The sequence below is a fragment of the Ictidomys tridecemlineatus genome, chromosome 11 (assembly GCF_052094955.1).
Source record: "Ictidomys tridecemlineatus isolate mIctTri1 chromosome 11, mIctTri1.hap1, whole genome shotgun sequence".
NCBI lineage: Eukaryota > Metazoa > Chordata > Mammalia > Rodentia > Sciuridae > Ictidomys > Ictidomys tridecemlineatus.
Genome location: NC_135487.1, coordinates 120,914,425 through 120,933,480, shown reverse-complemented (window position 1 = coordinate 120,933,480; position 19,056 = coordinate 120,914,425). Strand labels below are relative to the sequence as shown.

At 37.5% G+C, this 19,056-nt stretch overlaps 1 protein-coding gene across 1 annotated transcript; it reads left to right on the top strand.

The window, feature by feature from the left end:
* The first annotated feature begins 13,374 nt into the window (after positions 1-13,374).
* LOC101957301 (olfactory receptor 10R2) lies at positions 13,375-17,173 on the top strand. Its single transcript, XM_078027837.1, has 2 exons — positions 13,375-13,449; positions 15,829-17,173. The coding sequence occupies exons 1-2, from the start codon at positions 13,375-13,377 to the stop codon at positions 16,792-16,794; spliced, it is 1,041 nt and encodes a 346-aa protein (XP_077883963.1). The 3' UTR covers positions 16,795-17,173.
* The last annotated feature ends 1,883 nt before the right edge of the window (positions 17,174-19,056 follow it).

Genomic DNA, 19,056 nt, shown 5'->3' with positions numbered 1-19,056 from the left:
TAGGAACACTTTTCAACAGTGCACACACATTTGGATCAAGTGTGTTACTAACTTTTAAAGTCATGACAATATCTAGTTTACTCATTGAACTCTATGGCATTGAATGAGTTCTTTGACATCTTGGGCCTTCGTGTTTTCCTATGTAAATCAGGAAACTTTTCTTAGCATTAGGGTAAAGGTCAAAGGAGATACTTTTTCATACATAGCAATAAAGAATACCTGTCATTCTCTTTCTCTTTTTTTCTTTAGATTTATTTATAGCTTTCATAAAAGTCTTAGCCATCATTATCTCTTGCCCTATAATTGTCTTGTTTATCTTAATCTCCAAGTTTAGACTTTATTTAAGATTACGTTCAGTTTAAAATGAGATTTCCAGATCTGAAGGCGCTTTGGTCTAGTTGCACGGTGCAGCAGAGAGCAACATTACCCTACAGTAATTGGATGAGTTAAGAATCAAACATTGGTTCGGTTATGATTTCATCTATGATTCTTCTGCATCTAAATATTAGTACATGGAAAATAGGAAAATGGAATTTTCCTTTTCTGTTTCACAAGGATTTTGTGTCTCATAGATGATGTAAAAGCATATGTAAAACAGAAAACTGCATAGACTGTCAGATTCATATGAAAGGCTTTGCTCATTTCCATGAGGATTCTTGGAACAGTCAGTTCAGGCTGCCTGTTCTGATTAGGCCTTTGAGCCTCTCTGTAACACAGAAGTGAATGGATAAGAATGATCAACCATCCTGTCCCATCTCAGGCTGAAAATGTCTGCATGGCCTGCCACACTGAATTCCTTAAGGAGAGGGAGCTTGCAGGCCTCAAATTGATCATAGGACTAGGTAACACTAGAGAAGGAAACACTTGGGTGTTTGTCTGTTCCTACCTCTCCCCTATGTAGAAATCCCTTCATCAGTATCTTGGAGGAAAACCAGCAAACCTGACTGAAAATCAGTGACTCCACAAAAATGCCTATTCCTGATGTACTCTGCTCTTATTTCCCCTCATCTCAGCTGATATTCGCCTCTGGGACTTTCATAGATTCTGTATTATATCATAGAGTGAGTAATAATCCAGGTTTACAGCTATTTGAGATAGTTGTGGTGATAATCTGGGCCATTTATTTTACCCAAGTCCTGAATTTTAGACAGCTCACCCTCTAGGGTACAGTCTTCAGGATAGGCCATAGTTCACCAATATTCTTTACAAAACACAGCGAATGCAACTGAAACACACTTGCCCTGTGTGACTTCTTTTTCCAGGTGTAGTAAAACTGTATCCTCCCCAATAATTAATTGTAGTTAGGTTTTCAAAGTAAAGTGTAAATACAAATCACAAGTTGTATTTCTTATGTTTTAAAAATCATTACCGCAATTCCTATTTTTGTCTCCTTTGCTTCAACTGGTAGGTAAGTCATTTTATTTATTTTTATTCTTCAGTAGTTAAATAAGGTATCTCAGCACTACCTGTCTCTATAAGTACAGTGGTGGTCACCTCCATTACATTTTTTCCCCAGTAGGCTTCTTGATTCTCATTTATTAACCAAATACTTTCTAGGACTGGAATGTTAAATCATCATGAATATTTTTCTTGCTGGTATTTAAGTAACTTCTGCTACTTATTTCCAGTTTTGTCGTGTGTTAATGGGACAATGTGATTGACATAGTTCTATTTTTATAATTTAACAAATTCTATTATTGGCTGTTTTTTTAATTATGCCTTGTAAAGAAACTTCACTTAGATTAAAACTTTTGGATGTGTGCCAAGGATGTAATTATGTGATGGATTCGTTTTTATTGATTAAATTCTTTTAGTGACATTACATCATTTATTTGGCACGTATGTAAAATACATGCAGGGATTCATCGTGCCGAATTAAAATATTTTCCTTCACTTGTGCTCATTAGCTTTTTCATTATATTTCTACCATCACCTACTTGTGAATATGTTACAGCATCTTCTTTTTAAAATGCTAACTAGAACTCTTGTGAGTTAACATCTATGTTCTACCCGTAAACACACTCACATGGTAGTAAGGGCACGAGAAACACATGGAAGCACTCAAGAATTTCAAAAGGGGAGGATGGCGCATGGGAGATAAACAAGTATGCATTTTTTAAAAATTTTAAAAAGGATGATTGGCAGGGTTCTTAACAGAAAAGAGACATCTGAAAGTGCACCTGCACAAAGGGGACCCTGGGGCTGGTATTGTGTCTCAGTGGTGGAGCACCCCCCTAGCATGGGAGAGCTCTGGGTTCGACCCTCAGCACCAGATAAAAAGATAAATAAAGAAATTGTGTCCACCTACAACTAAAAAATATTTTTTTTTTAAAAAGGGGCGAGGGACACCAAACAAAAGTGGGCCAGTTCACAACACACTGCACATCTTCACAACGGAGCCACCCAGATGGCACTGAGAAGAGTGATATTGGTTTAATATGGGAATAAAGCAACACAGCTTCTTGATCCGTGCATCTCACACAACTGCCGTGAAGGCACAGTTTTTCTTTTCTCATTTCCTATAAAAAACAAGGCTTTGGTAAAATATAACAAAACAAAAATAAACAAAACAAATTGCTCAATACCAAAGAGTGGATATTAAGTGCTCTTGCCACAAAAGGATGACTATGTGAGGTCATGTGTACGCTGGATTTAATCATTCCCTACTGCATATGTACTTCAAAATATTCTATTGTACACGATACATACAATGCTATCTGTTGATTATAAAAACAAGTGAAAGTGAAAACAAATTTCCAGCAAAATGAAAAACCTGAACTATTGTGTCTTCTATTCCAACAGATTTGTCCGATGATTGTGTACCTGTGTATCTCAGTAATATTCACCTCCAAAGAGGTTGCCTCCTATTTACATTCAACTTCTACACCAATCTCATCTCAAGCCCATAATAGAAATCCCATAGATTGACAATAGACCGCAGTGCCCGGCATTGTTCTATGTCTCATTCTTTCCCCGGGTAAAACTAGAGGTTCAGTTGTATGACAATAAAGCAGAGGAGTTTAGGGTTAGAGACACAAGGCAGAATGGAGGCACATGTGAGAGCCTACATTCAAAGCCAAGGAAAAAGTCAATGCTACTTCAACCACAAACAAAGCATTGGTTTGTGTGCTCTCAGAGCATGCAGCATCCCCAGCCTCTTTCCCATGCCCAGGTGGACGCCTGGAATAAACCCCTCAGCCAGAAAGCAGGAGCACCTCTTTCTAGAGAAGCAATGGGGGTTAAGGGTTACCTCCGGGAGATAAATAGCATGGTTTTGCCTAACCCTTCTACACAAGCATTTCTCATGTACAAAGAACTTCAAACAAGCTTTTTATGTGCCATGGTCTTGAATATATTTAAACATTCACCTGTTCTTGGACGTTTGAAAAAGGCTTGAACATGAAATACAGAGGAATAAACATGAAATAAAAATAAACTCAGGAGAAATACAGAAAATTCAGAGTAGAAAATAAGATGATTACTCTCCTCATATAAAATACGTTGAATCTATAAAAAATATTTCATGTATACCTTTTTAATCAAAACACAAACACACAGAAAAGCATGCAAATCATAATTGACACATGGAAGGATTATCACCAAGTGAACAATGAATAGGTCTAAAGACAGAGCATCACAAACATTTCCTTTTCTCCCTCTCTTTTCCCCCAAATAAACAACTTCATGGCATCTGATATGCCAATCATCATTTATGATTACAGATTATCACAATAGAATCATACAGAAAACATTCTCTAGTATTATTTTTAGAATTGTTTTTCACTTTATATCTCTCTTTTTTTCCCCTGATTGGCTTATCTAGTCTATTTATTCAGTATTCTGCTCCTCCAAGTTTGGACTTTATTTATGAAACGATTTTCTTTTCATTTCTGCTTCCTGATCTAGCCCCCACTTTTAAAACATTTCTTTCTCTAATCATTCTTTTAAATTCCAATCTTTGCTATTATTTCATAGTTTCTATCGCTTTAAGTTTATTTTCACTCATTTTGAAATGTTTGCTTCAAGTGTTCATCTTTCATTTTGTTCTCATGTCTTCTGGGCTCTTGCAGGTTGTATTTTGTGGGAAGCACACTTGGCAAGTAGGGAGTAGGGCATATTGACCAGAGGGAAAAGTCAAATCCAATGCACTTCTAGGGCCAGGCTTGGCTGAGCCAACAGAGAGTGGTGTAGCTAGAAGAACCGTTCAGAGTAGGCCCGGGCTCTGCCTGAAGAATAGCTGAGGCTTTATGGACCTCATGAGTCTGTGCGTAGGTAGAGTTTTCTCCAGAAAAAGGGCTCACTTTGGACAAGGTGTCTATGTATTTGGTAAAATGTGGAAGTCTCTCTACTGAAAACACTACCAAAAACAGGGGTGACAAGGCCCCTTGCCTGAAGGGTACATCAAGGTTTCCACTACATACACCGACACAGTGATTTTCTAGGAATATTCTACTGATTATATTACAATAACTTCACGAAGACATGTATGTGATCTTTTTCAGAATGCATGCTTATATGAGATTGGTTTTCTACTGTTAGAAGGGAAGGACAGTCTGTGAAAACGGACCTGGATTCGTAGCCATGGAGCTCCCTCTTGTGTTATTTTGGGAATGTTGACCCGGGAGTGGAGCTTCTCAACTTGGCTCATTTTGAATGTTGGCATATCTAATTTTTTAATTCTTTTAGATATACATGATATTAGAGTGCATTTTGTCATCCTATACATACATGAAGTATAAGTTATTGTAATTCAGATTCCATTCTTGTGGTCGTATGTGGTGTAAGATTCTGCAAACTAATTTTTAAGTTATCACCCCTGGCTGTTGATTTTGTTGTTCTTGCTCTGCACGTGATACTAGGACCATCAAAACATAGTCTTCTCCTCCCCTTTCCTTTTCACAACTTTAATACTATATTTTGAGTTTTTGAGTACAGTTTCTTGATCAGAATTTTTTTTTTAATATGGCCATGGGAGATTTACAATTTGCCTTTTGCATTCACTTCTCTCCTTATTTTATTACTTTAAATTTTATAATTTGTTCTAATTCGTTATACATGACAGTAGAGTGTATTTTGACACATTGTACACAAATGGAGCACAGCTTCTCATTCCTCTGGCTGTACATGGTACAGAGTCACTCCAGGAGTGTAATCATACATGTAAATAGGGTAATAATGTCTGTCTCATTCTACTGCCCTTCCCATTCCCACAGCCCAATCCCTTTCCTAACCCCCCTCTGCACAATCCAAAGTTCCTTCATTCTTCCCACCCACACCCGCCACACACACTATAGGTCAATATCCACTTATGGGAGAAATCATTTGGCCTTTGGTTTGGGGAGATTGTCTTATATCACTTGGCATGGTATTCTCTAGTCCCATCCATTTACCTGCAAATATCATGATTTCATTCTTCTTTAAGGCTGAGTAATATTCCATTATATAAACATGCCACATTTTCTTTATCCATTCATCTATCGAAGGACATCTAGATTGGTTCCATAGTTGAGCTATTGTGAATTGAGCTGCTATAAACATTGATGTGGCTGTGTCACTATAGTATGCTCTTTTTAAGTCCTTTGGGCAATATACTAAGGAGAGGGATAGCTGGGTCGAATGGTGGTTCCATCCCAAATTTTCTAAGGAATCTCCATACTGTTTTCCATAGTATTTGCACCAATTTGCAGTCCCAGTGTGCCTTTGAGTGTGCCTTTTTCCCCACATCCTCGCCAACACTTACTATTGCTTGTATTTTTGATAACTGCCATTCTAACTGGAGTGACAAGAAATCTTAGAGTACTTTTAATTTGCATTTCTCTAATGGCTAGAAATGATCACAAAATTCAATTATTTTAAATATAAGTTTTTGAAGTTTCACAAATAAATATACCCACTCAGCTACAATACCAATCAAGATATGCAATATTTCTGTCACCCTCCAAAAATTATTTCATGATACTTTCCAGTTGACTTCTTACTTAGAAAAACACAATATTAATCTTTATCAATGTAGTTGAATTTGCATTCATTTAACTAAATTCATAGGCAATAATGTAGTATGTGTTCTGGTGTGTCTAACTTCCTTCACAAAATATAATTCCAATAGAAATCCTCCATTTCACAGTGCGTAGATTGTTCTTCTCATTGCTGCATACTATTGCCATGAATGAATATGCAAAACTGTCTTTATTCATTTACCTGCTGAGTGGCATTTTGCTTGTTGCTACCTGTTGGCTATTATGAACAAACCTGCTAGAAATGTGTTTTGAACAAGTCTTTTACAAACATTTATTTTCATTCTTATCGGTTTTGTGTCTAGAAGTAGCACTGTGGGTCATAAAGTAGCTACGTATTATATAAACTAACTACCTTATGACCCAAAGTGTTTTCCAGATTGGGTGCAAATTGTCACTCCTACAAGTTGTTTCACAGACTCTTAAAGTTTCAGTCCTGGTAGTTTTGTTGTGTATGTTTAACATATTAATCATTATAGAGGGGTATATAGTAGTAGTATCTCATTTAGTTTTATTTTGTATTACACTTTTTTCCTAATTATGTTGAACAAGTTTTTCATTTGCCTATCGGCTCTTCCTATGTTTTCTTAGGAAATTGTCTTGGTTCTGCCCATTTTAATAAATTGTTTTTAAATTATTGCATTTAGTAATTTATATTTACTAAATTGAATGCTCATAAACAAACAAAATTCTCTCCAAGTACATGTCTTCATAATTCTGTCTTCTCAAGTTTCTTTGTTTCTTCCTTCCTTCCTTCCTTCCTTCCTTCCTTCCTTCCTTCCTTCCTTCCTTCCTTCCTTCCTTTCTTTCTTTCTTTCTTTCTTTCTTTCTTTCTTTCTTTCTTTCTTTCTTTCTTTTGTTTTTGGAAATGGGGTCTCTCTGTTTCCCAGGCTGTTCATTAACTTATCATCTTGCCTTAGCCTCCTGAGTGCTGGGATCAATAGTGTCCTTTAATATGAGTGAGCTTTTTTTATATTGATTAGAATTAACTTATAATTTTCTTTTACTTAGAATGCATATATAAATATATATGTGTATATGTTTAACTACATGTATGCATAGCTGTCAATATCTATGTATATATCTGTGTGTGTATATATATATATATATACACACACACACATACACACATATATCTATATATAACTCTATTATCTGTCCTCCCTCAGAAACATTTTCCTAAGCCAAGTTTAAAGAGATATTCCCTAGCATTAGCTCTTCCGTATGGTGTGTTTATGATTGCTTGTTTCATCTTTTAAGCAGATGTATTTAGACATGAGTCACAGGCAATAAAAGGCATCCATTTTAACTACATGATTTGACATGTTTTTGAAGCCAGAATTAGACAGGCAGTCAGTATAGATAAGTAAACCGAGTCAGGTCAGATCCAGTCAGGCCAATTTTGAGTGAGTGCTAGCAAGTTGGAGACTGTCCCCTGAGGGACTGAAATGTTAATTCCTTCAGAGCCCTTCCTGCTCCCTTATCCAGAACCTGCCCCTGCTCCAACCTGTTGCTAAGGTAACCGGTCCAGGAGTTGCCCCTCCCTACAGGGAGCTATAAGGTGGTTAATATGTGTGCTGGGCTGCTCCATCCTGCCCTTCCCCCTTCAGCCCACCTGTTGCCCACCTTTTGACCATCCCACTGAGCATTCCCAGGCCTAGTCCTGGGCCTAGTCATGTCTGCAGGAAAGAGAAAGGTAAGGGGAAGAGGGCAGGAGAACCAAGGACGCCTAGGGCAGAACGCCTCGCTTCTAGGGTATCAGGATACTAACCATGGCCCCCTTCTCTCTCCGGGTGTAAGGGTCCCGCGAAGCATCGCGAAGTAAGAGACCACAAGAGACTGGCTTCATGCAACAGGCAAGAGGGAGTTTATTGGATCCTAATTCAGCGCGCTGAGGCCCAAGGCTCACTCAGGAAGGGAGAGCAGCCCAGAGCCCAGAGCAGAGGTCAAGCAGAGCTTAAGTACACTTTTTGGAGAGGGTGGGGGGCTTTGAATACATCAGAACAAATCATCATGAGGCGCGGGAAAATTGAACAACAACTCTGAGACATGATTAGTACATTCATTGGCAGGAACAGGCTGGGCAGGGGTGATTGATCACTTCTAAGCGGGGTACACATTCAAACTGATTGGTTTTAGGGCCTAAAGGACTACGTGACAAACTACACAGAGTCCCAGGTTATTAGACAACCAGGGAGTCAGTGAGAATATTTACTGGGCAGTTCCAGTATTGTCCTAACAGCTACAGGGATTACAGGCTCTGGGGGTAGCAGAGGAATTTTAACAATACCTAGTCTTTCACTTTTTAACCCAGGCCTTGCAGTTTAGAAACTTTACAATGCTCGGTCTTTAACTCAGGCTTTGCAGTTTAGAATCAGCTTAGGAATTTTACCTTTACACAGGGGGAAGCCTATGTTACCCCTTTTTAAATAAACCCTGCTTTATACGCTTGCTTCTGCATGCTTCTCTCATGTTCAAACTTCAACATTTGAGGGAGCAGAACTCATCACCTGTAACTGGAGGTGTCATAATGACAAGTGTGGGCATACGTGTAACCACCACTATGATCAAGATTCAGAGTATTTCTGTCACTCAAAAAATTCCTCATGCTCATTCCCAATTATTCTCCTCTACCACCCCAAGTCCCAGGAACTAGTGATTTGCTTTTAGTCACCCAAACTTCGTTCAACAAAATCACGTAGGATGTACTTTTTGTTTTCCACCTTTCTGGTTGACTTTTTTATTCTTTTACTTTTAGCACCTTGAAAATATATTATCTTACTTCCTTCCAGCTACATGGGTTCTGCAGAGAATTCTATTGACAGTATTATTATTTATGATTTTTTTAGGGATAAAAATTCCTTTATTAAAAGTTCAGAAGAAAACAAGACTTAGTAAGAATTGCAATCATGTGTAAGAAAAGTAATTTTCTTTTGCTGGTGCAGCTAGTAAACCCATCATTCTCTGTAAAACTGTGAGATAGGAATTTGGGGATACTGGATAAAGTAAGATAGACTGAGTATTCAGAGAAGCACCCAATTGTTGTTGCAATGCAGAAAACACCCATGAACACTTATAACTCCTGAGCAACCCAGCCCACTCCCTAGGCCCATACCCTTGACCATGCCCTTGACTGCGAAAACTAGCACAAGGGTAATGCGCAAGCACAGGGAAAACGAGATTGTGTAATTCTGCCCTAGCTCCACCTCTAGGCCAGCCCCTGCTATTGTGTAAATATCAGCACTCCACACCCAGGGGTTTGCTGCCTCTTCCTCTGTAGATTGCCCTCATTTTCCCTTGGAAGTGTATCCCTTGCTTGTCCCCCATAGCATCTCACTCTTGAGATAGCACACATTCTCCCCAAGATATGCCTTTGCTTTCCTAAAGAATGTTCTGTCTGTGTTTCTGACCAGCCTGTGCTGAAATTCTTTTCTCTCACATAAATCAAGAACTTCACTTTTGCTTAACCAAGGCCTCCTCTCTGGGATCTCCTTGGACCTCCAGGGACTAGTGGGCACAGTGATCATTATTTTTTAAAAATCATGATCCACTACTCTACGTTGAGTTATCACATTAATTTAGAAAGGGCCATATGTCATGGTTAGTCTTATAAGAAATAATTTGAGATTTTATCAGGTCTTGGTGAATGTTATGTAAAGATTCTGTTATATTAATTTGGCAAATATTAGTCTTTTTTTAGTTTTAACAGGCAAGGAACATGGTCAGACTCAAATTGAGATCTTGTTTTCTTGGATGGTATTTCTTTTGTTTATTTAACTATTTCATACTTCTGGGTTTCTTTGTGTGTATTCTACCCATATGTGGTTCACAGTTCAGCCAGATATTTGGCCAAACTAATAAACAGAATTGGAACTTTGTCTCTCTGTTCCCTTTCTCTCTCTAGCTCTTTCATTTCCAGGATTTTCTCCAGCTCTGGTTTCTTTGAACTCTGTTCCCTGATTTGAAATTTGCTGGTTTTGTATGTTTTAACCTTTTTAAAGAGAGGATTCGTTATGACTTTCATTCAGATTAAAAATGTTGTCATGGCTACGTTCCAGAATCTGCCTGCTTTTATAGTAACTCAAAGGCCTTCAAGTGCCTTGTACCATGTGGTTCTTTTCCAGGGTGTAGTCATTATCTTCAAAACTATTGGTACACTAGGGAACTGCTAAGATTTATTTCTGTTTTTCTTTAATTCCTGTTTTCCTTGGTTTAACTTTATATCATTAACAAAATATTATTTTATTTAAATTTTTCCTAATCCTTCTTAATCATTGATCCATTTAGAAATTATTGTAGGAAATGTAATTTAGGAAGAAAATTAAATTCAGCCTACCTCCAAATTATTGGATAGTCTGAAAGAGTCAAGATAATTGCAATGATGTGTAAGAACTGCAATAATGTGTAAGAGAAGTAATTTCCTTTTGCCCATATCAGCCCTTTACCTTAGCTGGTGAGCCCATCATTCTCTGTATAACTGTGAGATGGGACTGTTGGTGGAATTATTGATTTGAGATTTGAGAAATGACCATTAACTGCAATCTGTAGGTCAAGGAAACACTGGACATATCTTAACATCACCAGATACCTTTGAGTAACTCATATGTGTCAATGCATTATTTCTGATTTTTTTCTAAGATTCTTGAGAGCATTTATCTCCTAGAATCCAAAAAAAAAAATGGTAGCTTATGACATTAGAATTTATTTCCTGTAGCAATTGATAGAAAATACAACTGAAACTTACACTTCATAGCTTTCATATGGTATATTTGGGAGGAGTTCCTGGTTACATGGAAAAACCAAAAAAAAGTCACTTTCACAGTAGTATGGAACTGATTGATGGCTGGGGGTTGAAGCCATTGGAGATAATGGATAACATCTTAAAAAAATGCTAGACATTTTGAGCTAGAATTTAATGTATATATCTTTCTCTGAATGTAGAACTAAATATTATACTTTATTTGCATGCATGATCCATATTGGAATACTTGAGATGGAATGTTTCATACCCAGTTTATTAGAAACTCAAGTTTGTACTCCAGTGGGGGGGAAAATTGATTAATTTAACTTAAAAGACTGAGTTAGGAATCGCGTCATTTGGGCAATTTCTGCTGCTCTGAGGGCAGCCACTGAGAGCCACTGACAGATAGCAAATAGAGTCAAGTGGAGGAAGAGTTGGTGGCTGTGGGCCTTTAGTTCTCCCTGCCGTCCTCTTGTGACTCACTCATGAAATCTTAAGACAGAGATGAGGAAGATTAACAATTTCTAGGAACTTGAAGGTCTAAAAACGGTCCCATGACTCCGGCAATAGACAGCTTAACTTTTAACCTAATTTCAAATTCAGGGCAGGCAAACACTAGCACAGACCTATAAATAGGCACTTAATTTTTCTTTCTCCAACTTCACAGCCCCTCTCATGTATTTTGAGCTAGACTACCAGAGACCTACAGAAAAGAATAAGAATAATTGGAAACAATAGCCAAGCTATCTAGGATAGTTTATGCATAATCCTTTACTCCATTCCCTCCTCTTGAGACAGAGTCTTGGAAGGTAATCTTTCCATTTCTAGAAGGTTAGGAAAAAGCAGCATATCGCCGACTGTGACTTGTACCTAAATATTCCACAACTCTCACGAGCAATCTCCAAACCTAAACTCTTCTGAAATTTGAAATTTGCTGGTTTTGTATGTTTTAACCTTTTTAAAGAGACTATTCATTATGACTTTCATTCAGATTTGTTCTTCATTATTCTAGCTTTGAAAGTAAAAAATACTCTTTACCCTAAGCATCTTCCTTTGATCCTATTCTCCTCAATCTAGTGCAACAGTGAATTTGCAGGTTTCTAATAAACCTAGACTAAAAGGGAAAACTCTTGTTTCTTCTTTGGAAATGATAAAGCATGGCTTTATTTGTCCTGGTGAAGTCAAAGGAAGAAAAAAAAGTTTCACCTTTGCAAGAAAGACCTGAAAAACAAAGGGAAGCGTAAGGGAATAGCAATAGGAAAGACAGAATGAATGGGACGTTACTATCCTCTGTGCATATAGGAATGTACAACCAATGTAACTCCACATCATGTACAACCAGAAGAATGGGAAGTTATACTCCATATAGGTATAATATGTCAAAATACGTTCTACTGTCATGTATAACTAATAAGAACAAACAAAAAAAGAATACTCATGTTAGGCCTGATGATTTAATTATCTAAATAGGAATTTTATATTAAAAAAAAAACCCTGAACACTGAACACCTGATGTAGTCCCACGGTTCCAACAATGAGATATATTTTAAAATATTCTAAAATCTAACACATATATAATAAACATATGAATATAAAATATAATTTTAAGAAAGACCTCAGAAAAGACAGCCCTGTGCTACCTCCTTCGTAATGCAGCACTTTCCAAATTCACTTTTCTTTCCTTAGTTTGCATCAGCCTTCAGTTTCTAATGAGATAGCCAGAAATTTGGAAAACCAACCAACTAATGGCCAATGCCAATTTTTTCCCCCTGTTCCTTTTTCCCCTATTGGACCTATGAGATTTGGATCCTTGATGTTTTCTGCATCCTTTTTTGCTTATTGTGAGAAAGATGGAACTGTTCCAAAAATAGTGTTGCAATAATGGCTCCCTGGAGTTTTTAAAAAGTATAAATATCCACCAGCATATTGAGGCTATAACTAATAAGAGACAAAAGAAGAAATTTTTCTATGATGCTTTGGGGGATAATTCTCAGAATTCTCAGCAGAGGAGGTAGGAATACAGGTTGGGGCATGGAGATGTCAGTGGTAGAAAAGAGAGGAATACAGTCTTTTAGAAATAGAAATGGTTGTGATACTACTGGATTTCATTGGATTTTACCAGTTAAGAAACATAGAAAATACACACAATGTGGGGCTTAGGAGGGATATAAAATAGAACATCACCAATTCGACCAAATTCCACAGAGATCACAGTCCTGACTCCCTGTAGTCCCACGTATCAACCATCCCTGAATCCTTTAGGAAATCTTCCCTGGATCAGTGAAAAAGACCATAGCTCTCTGTTAAAAATGGGCTTAGGACATTCATCTTCCATTATTAAATATCACTTGAAAATAATATTTTTTGACAAAGGAATATTAGAAAAATCTCATTAGCAAATGAATGTCTAATGGAGCTGCCTTTCTTTACAGACCACCGCTTTCCTTGAATCTCACTATTCTAGAGTTCTGTGGACAATAATCTACTGCATAAATCTCAGAAATGGGAGCTGAGAAGGTAAATAAATTGCATTCCTCAAGGATGAACCCAGTGGCGTTAGTATTGTTATTCATTATTTTATGTATAAAGTATTGGGAACAAAGGTAATTGGGGAGAGCAATGGTAGGGGAATTCATGAGCACCGGATCAAGCTGTTCACAAATCATTGATTGTGTGACAGATTATGATGCGCTGGTACAATTATAGCTATGCAATGTGATCTAATAGTCTACAGACGGGATCTCATACATTAGATCTAATAGGCTGCAGACTCGATCTTGGGTCTCATATATCTCCTTCCAAGATTAAAAATACTACCATCTCTTTCATGAGCTTGAAGGATACCTTTTACAGATGCCCTTTCTAAAAGACTTAATATCTAATGGAATATTCATCAAATAGTTAATAATTGATTGAACAAATAGCTTTTATGTGGCAATTTTTTTTTCCATTGTTCTGGGGATATAAACTTATCGCCAAGTCATTTACATTCTGGTACATAAAAAAGTAGAGACAGCTATGCTTCATGATACAGTCTAGAATACAATAGGAAGTTGTTAAAAGAAAGTTTAAAAGAAAGGTAAGCTTATATCACTCTTATCTTTGGAGACCAGAGTAGCCAGGGGTTGCAATTTTCAGCTGGGTGATTAGGAATGGATTCAAAGTAAATGAAGGTTTTTCGGGTATAAGAAAAATGATGAGTGAAATCACAGAGGAGAGATGCTGTTAGATTAAAACACATAATGTTGCTGCAGAAAAGCCTCCATTTAAAAAAAATTGGCACATTTGGGAAAAGAAGAAAAGAGTTTGTGAAGAAGATAAGTTGACTTAGCATCATTCTTGCCAAAAATGCTGGGTAGTTCATAAGATTTGTGTACTATAGACAATAAATGCTTATTAAATGTGTTCACTCATTAATTTAATTTAATGAGCAGAATAATTAAATGAACACAGTATAAAATGAATAAATTCATGAAAGTAGTGACTTTACTCAGGAAATATGATTTTACCTATTAGTCTACCACTGGTCGCTATGATCCATTTGAATACAAAAGCAGAAATGATATTTCTGTTCCAAACCCTCTCTTATCAGTGAGAAAGACTTAAGTGAAAACACTCAGAAATGGTAGTGGGTGAAAGAATTGTACCTCAAATGCATAGATAGGATCAGGTGCCAGTTGGTCTCCTAAGTTGAGCTACATTGGTGAAATTGTTTTCATCTTGGAATTCACTTCTGTGCTTTCATTTTATTCAAGACTTCTTATTGATTTATCAAATTCAAATTTGACTTTAGTTAAGCCCATCATGATTGTGCCCACCTGTAATCCCCGCAACTCCAGATGCTAAGACAGGAGGATCCCGAGTTGGAGGCCAACATGAACAAGTTAGTGAGACCCAGTCTCAAAATTAAAAATAAAGGATTGTTGATATAGGTCTGTGGTAGAGTGCCCCTGGGCTCAAACCCCTGTACCAAAAACAAAACAAACAAACAAAAACCTTTGTTGTTGTTGTTGTTGTTGTTGTTGAATCAAAGGGGAAAGAATTTGCCCACCCTTTAACAAGGTGAAATTGGAGGAGCTGGAAACCCTTCAAGGTCAGGTGTGGTAAATGCAACCGCGAGTTCTGTTGGAACTCCAGAGAAAAGGTGAGGAGATGTAATGGCTCACATTGAGGAGAGGTCTGATAGCTTGGACTTACTACCTTTTGAATTTAAAGCTATAATTCCATCAGAACTTTAAGTCAGGTCCCTCTTAATGGAATGACACATTGTGTCCGACTAAGTAGCCATGAAAACTTCATGTTTCCCCAGAACGATTTAAATTTTAAATATGACAAAAAAAGCTTTCCTATGCCAAGGTCCTCTTAACTCCCTTCTCTCAAGAGGGTCAATCAAGTAGGTTGTGTCATTAAAGGAAAGGATAAAGTGCAATCAGCCCAATATTATTATCACTAAAAATGTACCCCAATAGGAATTGGGTTTAGATGTTGGTCCAGTCGTTTGGTTCAAATAAAGTCATAGGGTTTAAAAATACAAAATAAAACCTCTGGGTAAATATACATTTATTTACAGGAAACAAGAAACAAGAAAAACTAGTAGTCACTTCATTAAAGTTAAGTAACACACACAGCAGAAACTGACAATTATTAAGAGCTTAGAAGAAGCACATATTCCATTAAGTGATTGAATGTTTGTGAAAATCTAGGAGAGATACTATTAACATTTCCACATTATAGATGAGGAATCTGGGGCACAGAGGATTGCACAGATAGTAAATGGCAAAGCCAGGGTCATTATACAGAGTATTTCTATTTTGATTCCTTAGTATTTGAATTGGCTGTATGAGAAAGAACAACTAAACTTACACACATTAAAAGATGCAGAAATGATACTGAAGACAGATGTAATCACAGTGTTTGGAAAGAATACTATGAAGTGATGTGATCAACATAGTATTTCCTTGTAGCACAGGTCCTTTTACTTTCTCTGATTTATTTTTTATTACTCAACTTATAGTGGCACTAACTGCACATTTGAAGGTTCACAATCTCTTCCTCTGTTTCTGCTCTCTGCAGGTTAATCTCTGGGACCACGTCAACCCATCTAATTTCTCCTCTGTCACAGAGTTCCTGTTGTTGGGATTCTCCAGTCTTGGGAAAATCCAACTCATCCTCTTCGCTCTTTTCCTGTGCCTTTACATGCTTATTCTAAGTGGGAACATCACTATTGTTACTGTCATCCGACAAGATCGCAGTCTCCACATACCTATGTACTTCTTCCTCGGGGTCCTCTCCGTCTCGGAGACGTGCTACACCTTAGTCATTCTGCCCAAGATGCTCATAAATCTGCTGTCTCTGCTTAGGACGATCTCATTTACCAACTGTGCCATTCAGATGTTCTTCTTCCTTGGTTTTGCTGTCACTAATTGCATGCTCCTGGGGGTGATGGGTTATGATCGCTATGTTGCCATCTGCCATCCACTTCGATACCCTGTCCTTATGCGCTGGCAGGTGTGTGGACTACTGGCAGCAGCTTGTGCTGGGGCTGGTTTTCTGTTCTCACTGACGGGCTCCCTCCTAGTCTTTGAACTCCCTTTCTGTGGCCCAAACAAAATCAACCACTACTTCTGCGACATCTCACCAGTTATCCGGCTTGCCTGCACGGACACCTCCGTCAATGAGCTATTAATCTTCATTGGGGGAGTTCTAGCTCTTATGGTCCCCCTGACTTTCATCTGCATCTCCTACGGCTTCATTGTTCGCACCATCCTGAGGATCCCATCAGCTGAGGGCAAGCGCAAAGCCTTCTCCACCTGCGCTTCCCATCTCACAGTGGTCATTGTCCACTACGGCTGTGCCTCCTTTGTGTATCTACGACCATCAGCTAAGTACTCATCTAGCAAAGACAGGCTAGTGACAGTGACCTACACGGTTGTGACTCCATTGTTAAACCCCATGGTATATAGCTTTAGGAATAAGGATGTGCAGGTGGCCATTCGGAAAGTGCTTGGCAGAGTAAGATTTTATCCTAAAGCTCTGTAATGAGAATATTTCTCACACCCATGGAAACATCCTTTCTGAGGATGCAGAAATGAATGCAATGCTGACGATCTCCCTCTTCCATTTATTTAGCACTTTACTCACCTCATAATGCAAGCTCTCCATGGCCTTATTTTGATAGACTTTGTGGGGTACAGATTAAACTTGGGTTTCTTGAAAATCAGTTCCAAACTAAAAACACTTTTCAAACTTACACCAATAAGTATTTTGCTTTCTCAGGACACTTAAGGGGTGATTTTAGCCGGTTTATTAAACGATAAGTAAAACGTGAAGGGCAGTTTGTATAGAAGATGCAACTATTTCTACCCAGTTTAAAAAGATTTCAGTAGGGCCCTTCACAAAATGATCCATATAATAGAAAAGTATTCATTAACTTTGAGCTATCTTGGAAAGAACCAAGGGTATCACCACCGCTGCTCTGTTCTTGTAGGAGTCTCACCTGAAGCAATGCAATCTTGGTTGATTGCTAAATAGGGAGGTGTATTAAATATCTCTAAATGATGTAAAGTTCTACTTTTATATGCCTTCCTTCTTTTGTTCCTATTGTCTATAAAGATGTATAGATGTAGCTAATATTTCACTGACACAAAAAAAAACAATTAAAATATTTGAAAATGGATAATAAGTGTCTCCATTATAATATGTTTAAAATAGCTAAAGGGTGTTTTGGTGGTGGGTAATGGTTTTTGTTGTTAACTTAATGGTGAATTAAAGTTCACAGAACTCTAATTTTTATCTGGTTTCTTCACCAGATACTTTCCATTTTGTTTAAGAGCTTTCTTAAAATGTGTCACTAGGTGACTTGGAATGATTACCTTCCTTGCTCTAGAATCAGTTTTATCTCAATGTAACCTAAATTTTATCACCTCTCTATCAGATCTACCACACGTGGTTGCTTAGACTAGGAGTTTAATGTTATATATCTTCAATCCTATAATTATGAAACATTGTTCTTTGTTTAGCTTAATTTCATTGTTTATCCAAATATTTTTGGATTTGGCATTTGTTCCCTTAAACTTCTTCCTTTGATTGAGGTCTATAGTTCTAGAATATCCAGAGTTTTTCTTTTCCCATGTATAATGTCCAATTTGCTGGTAGTTTTTCTTATGGCTCCTTTCTGACACTTCTTCTAGTCTCGAATAGCAAACAGTATTCTATTGCATGAAAGCACGGCTCATAGTGGCCACATGAATTCCAATACTTATTTATAATCAATGGCAAAGAGCATTGTGATTAAATACTGACTGATGTGAAAGTGATGGTAAGAAGGTCAGATGTTTCTTATCTTTGTTTTAGTTAAAAAAATGAAGTCACTTGTAAATGAATCTCTATAAGCTCCATTTGGGAAAAAATTTATGCTGAACTTCTGCTCCATTGCATCATGGGCGGCATGGGAAATATGTTCTTCGTTTAGTTACATAAAGCAGCAGGTAACCCCTTTTAAAAGCACATTCATAGGACTGGACACAGTGGTGTACACCTATAATCCCAGCAACTCAGGAGGCTGAGGCAGGAGGATAAAAATTTTGAGGCCAGAGAGGGCAACTTAGCAAGATCCTGTCTTAAAATAAAAATAAAATAAAAGATAAAAAGGGCTAGGGAGGAAGCTCAGTGATAAAGCTCCTTGGGTTTCATTCCCCACTTCTCCAACCCCCAAAGCACATTTTTATGGAGATTGTAAGCTTGGTGGATAAAGTAGAACAGATTAATGTGTGATGCCATGCAAATTCCTTGCACTGCAAGAGCACCTAAGCAATTTTATGATGATCAGAGAGGTAGAAGGAGGAACCTGTGGGAAGGTAGGAAGCATTCCCATGAAATGGAATTGAAAAAATCTCTTGAGGTGATTAGAAAAGTCCCTTTTGTTACAGAGACAAATTCTATTTTTTTTTCTCTATCAAGTATCTCATGCCTCCTACCACATTCCTCTTGCAATCTACATTGTGGTAGAAATACCCTCAGTAATTAGACCATTTATTAACTCTTCTTAATGCTTACATTGTATGTTTCATTGGTTAAGACTTCCTCTTCACTTTAACTAAAATCTGTTCTAAGGAAAATGAAGTAGACAAGAAAATACACGGGGTGCTATTTCTCAGATCCTGAGTTCCCCCAGGGAGTTGGTATTATTCTTATGAGTTATACCTTGGTATGAGTAAAATTTCACAAAACATCAGTAATAGACATCACTGTCTGAACATAAGGGAAACAAAAATAAGTTAAAAATTTAAAGGGATGGAAATT